We start from the raw sequence: 11208 nt of genomic DNA, 5'->3' as shown, positions 1-11208 counted from the left end.
TGCTAATGTACTTGGTCTATATGCTTCTGTGTTACACATTTATTTGTTTGGGTTTTCTTTGTGGTTGAGATTGTGACGCAGTGTTGACAGCTATGTTTTTGCCATTTTATCTATCATGTACCGTATGTTTGTTTTGTTCAGGCATCGTTGTCAATATAATGGAATTTCAGGCGACTGTCATACAAGTGAGATGTTTAGCTAGCTAGAAAACATAAGAAAAGGACAGTCTTAAGTCAGGAATATAACAGTTGTTATCCATTCGTTTGGTGTGTTTAAGCTTTTGAATTTGCCATTTGATAAGGAACTTCTCGTTTTGAATTTTTCTCGGAGGTCAGTTTTTTTGTTAATTTTATGTTTTACACGACGGCGCATATGGAATGTAACCCTCGTATAAGCAAATAAATAGCAGTTAATAATAAAGTTAAATTGAAGTTTTTTAGAGAAAAAAAATGATTTATTTTAACACACCATCATTTACAAACAACATCAATATATTTAATTCTATTTAGACATTACAGATAGATTTAAATGGAAACAGTGACCAGCGTTATCCTGTGAAAGTTCTTGACTGTGATACAATATCACAAGTGAAACAGAAATGTTGTTCGCAGATTTATAAAAATAAACCTGCCTCAGAAATACCACACATTAATGAACTTTCTTTAGGTATGTAATTATCATTACAGTACGTCGAACAATGCGCGTATGCATGCAGATTATTAAGAGTGGTAAATATTAATCTTTAGTTGTGTGTAAGAATTTTATACAATCATTTACCGCATGATCGCTTAAATTAAAAGGTTGCAAGTTTGAACGTAACGTTAATATTTCGAGTATCCCCGTTTCTAATCAGAGAACTTCAGAAATAGTATCCACACTTTTAATTAAAGATCAGAAATAAATCACATTTGTCAAAATATGTCACTATCATTTTTTTATTTATTAAAATAGAGATAGACACAAAAATCAAGAGCATAATGGTTCATAACCTTTTTAAAAGTAGTGTTTGATCCATCTGTTTGTGCTTTTTTGAAGCTATCCGGTTTTTTGAAAGGACGTTTGAACATTTGTCTTTACGGGACATTTTATAGTTGACCATGCGATATAGGTTTTGCTCATGTTTAAGATCGTATGGTACCCTATATATGTTAACGTCTGTGCCATTTGGTCTCTGGTGAAGAGTTGTCTCATTGGCAATTTTACCATATCTTCCTCATTTTATTTTTACAAAACAGTAAACAAAATTACCAAATATGATAAACAACAAAATGTTGACTTTCAGGCCCCAGCTTTATATTTCACTATTTTTTCATATGTTTCATATGTGTCTATGTAACTTTATATTTAAAAATTTGAATATTCTTGCGTAAAATCGATATATTTTTGAGAGCATAGTGCGTCTTCATTACTATTTTCATTCTATATTTCAAAGTTTAATTTGACAATAACGAAGTGCATTTGAAGTTTCACATTCCTTATTTATATCATAGAATGTCATGGAGGAAGAGCCGGCAAACTTACGTTAAATGATATTGACATCATTAGTGTAAGAAACAACGGATTTGTATCCCTGAATACCCTCAAACATTATATGGTAACCGACAACAGTAGCATGGCCCTAATGTACAAGCAACATGAACAAGATGACGTCTATAGTAAATACATTTCCTTTTCAATATGTTTAAGTTGTTATTTTTCAGGCCATACCTATACATAAGCCTATTGTTGATCATTTTATTAGCTAGTTTATTAGTTTCTGGACTGATAACCTTTTTATACATGTAAGAAAATAGTGTCCAAGCATTTGCTTACGCCTTTTGAAATCGTTTAATAACTTGTTTTTCATATTATTCGTTTTTCAAGGATATATAATCCTTATTAATAAAAGTTATTCTGAATGTGTATGAGTGAACAGTCTGTTATTTGTCGTAAGATAAAAAAGCCAATTTAAAAAAAATATGTAGACATTTGGATTACAATTGTAGTGGTTATTGTTATTTTCATTGTTTCCAATAGAAAGATAAGTTATCATGGCACCGTATTATTATATTGCTTTGGATGCGTATTTGTTTTTTTACTTTAATTTATTATCTTAATATATTAACTTATGTTGGAAGTGAGGCGACTACATAATGTGTACTTAACATCTGAGATGTTTCATATTTGTATGCAAGGAAATTAATCTGTACATTAGGGGATACATAAGATAATAAACCATTCTTTGATTTATCCGAAACATGTGGCCAGGGGTTGAAAAATTTTGAAATATGTGGAATAGCTCTCATAGATTGAGGTATGTGTTACAGTTGCTTATTAAACTGAAAGAACCCTTTGTTGATTCAAGTATTTATAGCATGCATGTCAGAGGATCAAAATGAAGTAAATGTATGGTTCTTGTATTATGTCAAACGTTGAAAATGACGTATATAGGACACACGCATCGTTTTTATTTTTCACTAGAGAATTCGCCAAGATTTCGAACAGAACGTGCAAGGAAAGAGAATATTGAATCACTGGCGCAGGAAATGGATGAACAAGAAGAACCAGAAACACAAAAATGGCACTTGGTAAATATCAGCAAGTTTGTTTTTTTTTATTTACACGGAATATTTCATAATTTTTTGTCTTCATATTATGAGTTCTAATAGACCAAAAACATATGTGGCTTTCAATATACTTTTATATGTGTATGTTTGCATGGATCCCTGAGATTGTGATTATGAGGCATACAAAAAAACAACCTTTATGAATGAGTTTGTAAGTAAAACATCACAAGAAAAGTTTTCACATTCGAAGATTACCAATGTGTATTGATTATGTCTCTACATGTATCTTCGATGAGTATGTTTGTTGTGTTTTTTTTCTATAAAAACTATCTGACATGACATTTATTTCTTTTCTAATTAGAATCATATTCAAAACAGTGTGGCTGTGGCCATTGATTGACGACCTAAATTATCCCATTGACTGGGACAGATGAGGTGAACTTTTGTCTGTAACGACCACTGCTCACTACTTACTTATTATAGAAATTAAACTGTGGGGGTCACCAAAGGTTCTTAACGCCTTTAATATTAAAATAATTCGAAAAATTAATCAGGAATAACTTTATGTTTTGATCTATATATTATTGATATAAATCAAAACATCGTGTTATTCCTGATTAGTTTTTCTAATTACTTTATTAAGGTGTTGAGAACCTTTTGTAACCCCACAGTTTAAGTGTCTTCAACAGTGCATAGTGAGCAGCGGTCGTTACAGACAAACGTTAACATAATCTGTCCCAGTCAATGGGATAATTTAGGTCGTCAATCAATGACCACAGCCACACTGTTTTGAATATGATTCTATCCTTAACTTTGTGGCCTAACAGTCTGGAAAATTTTATAATCATTCTGTTTCAACATAATCTTAAGACGCAATATTTTCTTAATTTATTAAGCACATTCTGAACAATCTTCAGCAACAACAAACAACAATAAAACCATCTTAACTTTATAAACATAATCAAAAAGCAAACAACAATCAACCAATCTTACAAGTTTTAACAATCTTATTAAGCAACCAACAATATATACATCTTAACTATCTCATAAGGCAACAAACAATCAATTTGACAAAGTGACATCATATAATGATGTTTGCAGATCATGTAAAGACCAGTGCACATCATAAACAGGTAAATGCACATCATATAATGAAATTGGCATAACAAGACAGTTTTGGCCTTCCATACAGTAAGATATTATAAATGTCGTCATTTTGCAAGAATAGTTTTTAAAGTATTAAAAACTATTCTTGCAAAATGACGACATTTATAATATCTTCCATACAGTAAGATATTATAAATGTCGTCATTTTGCAAGAATAGTTTTTAATACTTTAAAGTAATGTGTAACTAAATTAGATAAATTCACTTTACTCATGACTTTACTTTGTGATTGCCTTTCAAATTAGGTATTTGAAGAGTGTATAATTTATAAGTAAGTGATGCACAAGGGTTGTGCTTAAAACATACATTTTTATTGAATATTTGCCCATTATCTATGGACTATTTCATGTATTGATAGTTATTAAAGGATTATGACAAATGAAAAATGATTTGTCTATTTGTAATTAAGAATAGCAATAATCATGATATCTTGCAGAATGATTCAAATTTACCAGATGATGTAAAGTCAACTAGACAAGTTGACTATGGGGACATCTTTCTGAACAGATTATTTCATACAAAGGTATGAGAGTCGATCATAACTCGATAAGTAAACACGTCTGAGTCATTATATGTCAACTTATTATTGAAACCACATACAGAACAGTTTTTATATTATGATTTTTTATAATCTGAATGTAGAGTATTAGCCTTTTTGCAATCTGGAATGTACACATATTATAAAACAGGCATCACAATTTGGATACCGCTTGCTGTGTAATTAAGATTCGTAAGTAAATAAATATAGATTAAACAATGTAAAAAGTAAAACAGCGAAAAGAAAAAAAAAATTTCATAAGCAAAAAACTCCTAGTAAACTTGTGATGTCAGTATGGTAACCGGCTCATGTAGCTGCATATAAAGAAATGTAAATTACATGAAAGTACAAAATAAATATATGCTTACCTATCTATCTCCAGCTACTTCTTGCCGACTACATTGATTCTGCTTTTGAGGGATTAGTAGACCAGCAGTCATTATCCATTTCAATTCGTTACTTCTTTTGCATGTTAGATAGACTTGGAAAAGACTATAATATTGAGTCAGAAGTGTTGCAATCATGGAAACAGGAGTGGTAAGTATTCATTATATTCATTTACATGAATGTGTTGATTATAACTATTTTTTTACATTACTATAGTGATTGGTTTTGAGGGGGCTCGCGGGTCTAAATATATTTTTTTTATTTTATATAGGATATCGCTATATTTTTCTATAAACGAACTTTATAATATACTTAATAGAATAATAAAATAAGAAAATGGGGTCCCGTTCATTTACGCTCACAATCCGCCTTCGAAAGAAGCATACATTTTTGTAAAGGTACCTTTTTACAATAGTTTAGGTTAAGTACAGCTTAATTGAAAATAATAATAAAAAATATAGTTCACCGATGAGTTAAAAATGATATTTCAATTATAATGCCAACAAATGGCAGTTTTCAATGATATCTACATTTTAAAATTCATCTGGGGCCAACACGAATTGAGTTTTTTGAATTATTGTTGTACCATATGATAAAGTAACAACTACTAAAAGTAATAAATAAAATTTGTAATGAAAAATAAAGGTTTATTTTTTTGAAATTTTTATACCCTAGAGCCTCCTTAAGTTGTCCTATTTATTTCAAGTCTCATTTGATAGAAATATATCAGTTATCTTCAATGTTTTACTGTTGTAATGTATTACATTTCTACGTTGTCGTCTCGTCAACTTAGTTTTTTAATTTATCTTTATACCAAACCAATGTTCAGCCCTAGAACTTTTAGTGGATTTTAACTAATCATAATTGTAAACGTTTACTATATTTTAGTTATGCTACACGAATTTGGGCTCAATTGATCGGTAAACCGGATATACTGTTTGATGTAAATGTGCCTGGTCATGTAGGCCCATGCTTGGACATTTTGAGACAAGTTGTTGTGGAAAGCTTCACGCAAACAGACAATAAAGTTAACAAGGTCAGCTTTACGTTTTATATTATGGATGTTGTCATCACTAGTGTGATTCTGATAAAATATTTACTTCAACAGGGTTATAAGGAAGAATGGCTTAAATCGAAATTACATAAGTTACACTCACGTGCGACATATTTTCGTGTTTAGTATCCAAAATATTGTCTAATCTGTAGATTCACCAACAGTTTTTTTTTTCATTATGGGATATTTTTATCCACCATTTTCTTCATTTGAAAATGCCTGTACCAAGTCAGGAATATGACAGTTGTTATCCATTCGTTTGATGTGTTTTATCATTTGATTAGGGACTTTCCGTTTTGAATTTTCCTCGGAGTTCAGTATTTTTTTTTTATTTCTTTTTACCAAGTAAAGCAGGTGATGCATGCATAGCATATGACGCGGACCCTGTTCTTGTCCCTCGTCCCGCATCCTATGGTCTCAATGTTGTTGTTTTTTATGTTTATTCAAATATTCTGAAAGTAAATTTTAGATATGAACATCGGTTTCTTCTAATGTTCTGATTTGTCAAACTTGTTAGAGTCTATAAATTTTAAGTTATATGTGGGCGGTAATACTTTTGTATAACCATTACATTTGGGTTTTTTCATAAGTAAAGATGAAATAAAAACGTAGTTTACTCAAAATATATCCACTATAATTATAATGCAAATGAAATATTTTTATGGTATATATATTTATATATCTATGGGCATGGAAGTATTATATATCAATTTAGTTCTCTCATGACATAAAATAATTCTGGGATTTATGTAAAGGGCTTTGAACCGCGATGATTACGCTAATATTTGATGATTTGGCGCTGAAGTCAGTTTTTTATCACGCTGAAGTGCAGTGGTTGAATTGTGACGCTATCTGGTCGAAACATTGTAGCTTCACCGAAGTGCGATGGTGGTAACTCTGGAGTTTGATGGACTACATTAATTATATATTCAAATTCAATGTCTTTCATCATGTCGATGTACAAGTCATTTGTGTGTTGGAGTTAGTGTTTCGTATTTTTAAGTCAATTATGGCCTTGTAAACTTTTAGTACTACTTGGAACGGGGAGTTATTGGTGGAGATGGTGGAGATGGTGGAGTGATCTTCTGTAGTGGTTTTTCGTTACTTGAAATCTTCAAATGGTTCTATCTTACGTACAACGGAGCTTTGCATTCTTTAAATGAATCCAGATCCGCAGACAAACGTATAATGTTATGGTACGGCGAGATAAGATAGTATCGCAAAATTACTAAAAACTGTATGTTCACGTGCAGATAATCAAAGATGACGATCTATCATTTAGTAGTCAACTGTAGCTACGAACACACATAGGCAATAATGAATTGTTATAAACTAACTTTAAAACAACTGTTATATAAAAGTTACACATCTGTAGATTTTAAACAAGCCATCACGCGTGAAATAGACAATCGCATATCAGCGAACGGACCATCGCATTTTGGCGTATACCATCTCTCTTCAGCGTTTCCATTGCACTTCGGCGTCCCCATCATACCTCAGAGTCCTAAATATGTTTTTAAATTTACATTGTTATTTGTTTACTGCAGGAATCACCAACACAGAAATTGTTGTTCCATAAAGATATAGCAAGATACAGAGAGTTAATCGGTCCCTTCTTCGCTTCTGTTATGCCAGTGACTGATCAGGAATTTTTGAGTGAAATAGACGAAATGTCGAAGGTAATTATCATTCTTATCATCTTCATCGTTATTGTTATTAACATAAAAAAAAATCTAAGTCAGTTCATAGAAATGATTGACGTCAGAGTTAAACCCCATTTGTGGATGACCTATATATTAATACACTAAAACTAATTTGATTTTTTATTTTGAGTGTATCAAAAATTGTTAACATATACTAGTGGATCAACCATGAAAGTATCAATATTTAAAGCGTTCAAGAACATTGATTTTAACTTTATGTATATATTGTTTTGCGGGGAGGGTGAAAGTTATGTCGAAGTTGTTGTGAAAGGGTTTAATAATTCTGTTATTAACTCATACCTTATATCACCTTTCTTCACTTTTCAAAATTTGAGTGCACCTAGATCAACACAATTTATTGTCATTCGAATGATATTTAATATCGGTTATTTTATTTATTTTATTTGGCATTTGAATGTAGCTTGATAACTCAAAAAAGATGTATATATTTAGAGACAGAAGGAAGACCTGACGTTTAGCAGACAATCGACACTAGATCAGCTATACCAGTTGTTCATTGTAAAATACAGACGGGAAGTAAGCAAATATAGTTTAACATATTCTAAATAGCATAATATGTAATGATGCAATGCATGGCCTATTGGTTTTTGGTTATTGCCCTCAATGATTATAAAATCACTGTGATTTGAGCTTAGATTTAAGGTCTTTGATAAGATGTCTCATACAATTTCATTTTCAATTTCATGCTTTAAACAAACATTAGTTCATTGCACTCAATTTATTTTTCTCTTTTTTCAAGCTTTCTAACAAATTTGGTATTTCGTTCAAACTTTTAGATGCAATCTTAATATGGTTGTCTCGTTTAGTTTGAATTTAAGTGTCATTTTGGTTGATACTATCTAAACAAAAGCGAATGATATAATCCTGTGTAAAACACGTGTTCGTATCATCTGCATGACGTATGGTTGAGAGAAAATGAATGGGAACCAAAAATGACTATGGTACTCACTGGTAACAAATCATACTTAATACAACTGGATTTTAAGAATACTATGCGTTAGTTTTTATTCAAACGTACTTTTGTTGTTGATAGAGCCTTGAAATATTCTTTCCATCGTCAATTCGCACTGTAACTTTAGTTCAGTTAAAACTTTTCTTGCCCTTTTCAGATAATTGATGATTTAGAGGACATGGAAGAAAGTAAAGATCTACAATTCGTCAATACACTTGAAGAAGTCATAGATTTGATGGAAGAAGCTTCTACTAATTTTTAGGTTTATAAGTATTCATCTTATCACATGAATTGTGGTAAAGGTTTCTTTCATAATGACTGTATTTTTTTCTGTAGACTACGATGATTTCATTATGACATTAAATAAATATGAATGTATGGGCCTACAAATAACCAATACAGTATTATTAGAATGTGACAGCCTCATTCAATCATAGTGTTATGATTAATAAAGCAAAACAAAATTAATGAATGAATTGGGTATGCAATGTGCAATTTTAGTCTGCATTTATTTTGTTCTTACTTATTTGAAATTTCTTTTTCCAAGTTTATGGATTAATGTTTTATCATGAGTATATAAGACATATGTAATAAAACATAGATTGTAACAAACATCAAATGTCACAAACATTTCGAGAAATCTAAGACAGTACTGCGGACTACACAAACCATCTTATTTCATAGTCAAACGGTATATTCCATATCTTATATTTGTATATTGAAATATTTTACTTGTACGTTACAAAAGATCGTAACATAATTGATCACCGTTTGTCTATAACAAGTATAATAGAGTCTAGAAAGCAACGTAAAAATCTACATTTGCTGCTTTTATTTACTTTAAAAAGGCATACGATACTATAAATAGAGCATTGCTGTTAAGCAAATTAGAGTTACTTGGTGTTAGTTCTAAAATTATTAAGGCATTAAGCTTGAATTAAGTTAAATGGTATTTTATCTGACTGCTTCCCAGTTAATACTGGTTTCAAACAAGGGTGTCTAATTTCATCATTATTGTTTAACTTTTTCATTAACGATTTAATTGATGATGTCAAAAAGTTAAAATGTTGGTATTATGAAGAAAAAGTGTGTATATTGTTATATGTAGTTTTCTTAACAGAAAGTGAAAGTGAATAACAAATCAATCTAGAAAAATCAAAAGTTATGCATTTTATAGAACACCTTCTGTGCTATGTACTAATTTTAATTTTGTTTTTAATGGAAAATGTGTTTGATAAAGTATCAAATTATACATATTTCGGTTTATTATTAACCGAATATTTGAGTTAAGAGAATATGGCAAAAGCAGTTGCAAAATCTGCAAGTAGGGTATTAGGGTTATTAATAGCAAATGTAAAGCTCATGGTGGTTTTCAATATGATGTATTTACAAAACTGTTCAAATCAATTGCATGGTCAGTGATTGACTATGGTGCCTCTATTTGGGTTACTAAGGAATATTCATATATAAATGCTGTTAAACATAAGGCTATGAGATTTTATATGGGAGCGGGTAGATATACCTCTAACTTTAAACTTTATGGAGATATGGAATGGAAACCATGTATTGTTAAACAATGGTCTTCCATATTTAGAACATGGTCACGATTTAATAAGATGTCTAATTATAGGCTTGATAAGAAAACTTTTCTTTTGAGTGATAACATCAGTTTTAATAGAGTAAAAAAAAAATGTTGAGTGAATACAAAGTTTAAAGAACTTGATCATGTTGATCTTAATCAGTATTGTTATATTGAATGTATTTTAAGCAAGTCTGTTATTAATGATATTGAAGACAAACTATCTATAATGTACCAAAATAAATGGCCTTCAAATTTACTAGCTAATGAAAGCAGTAAATTGCGTACTTACAGGTTATTTAAATCAAATTATGGTACAGAAAAATAGTTAAGTATAACTATGCCCGGTAAATATAGAAGTGCATATGCTAAATTTAGAGCAGGTGTTGCTCCGATTAAAATTACAACTGGCAGATATGAAGGTAGAGATGTAAATGAAAGGTTTTGTTTTGACTGTAGAAAAAATTATTTGAATATAATTGAAGATAAAAAGCATGTTTTATTAAAATGCCCAGAATATGCAGATTTGCGAACGATATTTTTAACAGTGTATGTAATATAGAAAGTAGTTTTAGTAATTTAAGTAATAAGGAAACGTTTTTATTTATGTTTCGTGATGACAGAGTTTTTTATTTTACAACCAAAATCTACCATGAAGTACTTTTTAAGAGAAAGTGTATTTTATACTCGTAATAAGTGTATATAATATTGTTTATGTCTTTTGTATAATTGTTTTTAATAGTATGGTGTGTTATGCTAAGATATATTGATATATGTTATAGATGTAATATAAATGTATTTTAATGTGTGTTTTACAGTCTCTCATAACTCTTTTTAGAGTGGCTCTTTTGTAAATTGATTTGTTAATAAAATATTGTGTTTCATATCAAATGTTTTAAAGAGGTGAGACTCTTCTAATTTATTTGTTTAGAATCATATTCAAAACAGTGTGTCTGTGGCCATTGATTGACGACCCAAATTATCCCATTGACTGGGACAGATTAGGTGAACTTTTGTCTGTAACGACCACTGCTCACTACCTACTTATTATAGAATTTAAACTGTGGGGATCACCAAAGGTTCTTAACGCCTTTAATATTAAAATTATTCGAAAATAAATCAGGAATAACTTTATGTTTTGATTTATATTATTGATATAAATCAAAACATCGTGTTATTCCTGATTAGTTTTTCTATTAACTTTATTTAGGTGTTGAGAACCTTTTGTGACCCCACAGTTTAAGTGTCTTCAACAAGTCCAT

At 30.3% G+C, this 11208-nt stretch overlaps 1 protein-coding gene across 1 annotated transcript; it reads left to right on the top strand.

Annotated features, from left to right (window-relative positions):
- The first annotated feature begins 2501 nt into the window (after nt 1-2501).
- On the top strand, nt 2502-10675 carry LOC134701058 (plexin-A1-like). The gene is made up of 7 exons (XM_063562198.1): nt 2502-2567; nt 4149-4235; nt 4633-4787; nt 5526-5673; nt 7239-7370; nt 7848-7931; nt 8525-10675. Exons 1-7 carry the CDS (start codon nt 2526-2528, stop codon nt 8627-8629), a joined length of 753 nt encoding a protein of 250 aa, XP_063418268.1. The 5' UTR covers nt 2502-2525; the 3' UTR covers nt 8630-10675.
- The last annotated feature ends 533 nt before the right edge of the window (nt 10676-11208 follow it).

This window comes from Mytilus trossulus, unplaced genomic scaffold (genome assembly GCF_036588685.1).
Source record: "Mytilus trossulus isolate FHL-02 unplaced genomic scaffold, PNRI_Mtr1.1.1.hap1 h1tg000211l__unscaffolded, whole genome shotgun sequence".
NCBI lineage: Eukaryota > Metazoa > Mollusca > Bivalvia > Mytilida > Mytilidae > Mytilus > Mytilus trossulus.
The sequence above is the reverse complement of the archived record's forward strand: the minus strand, read 5'-3'. Positions and strand labels throughout refer to the sequence as shown.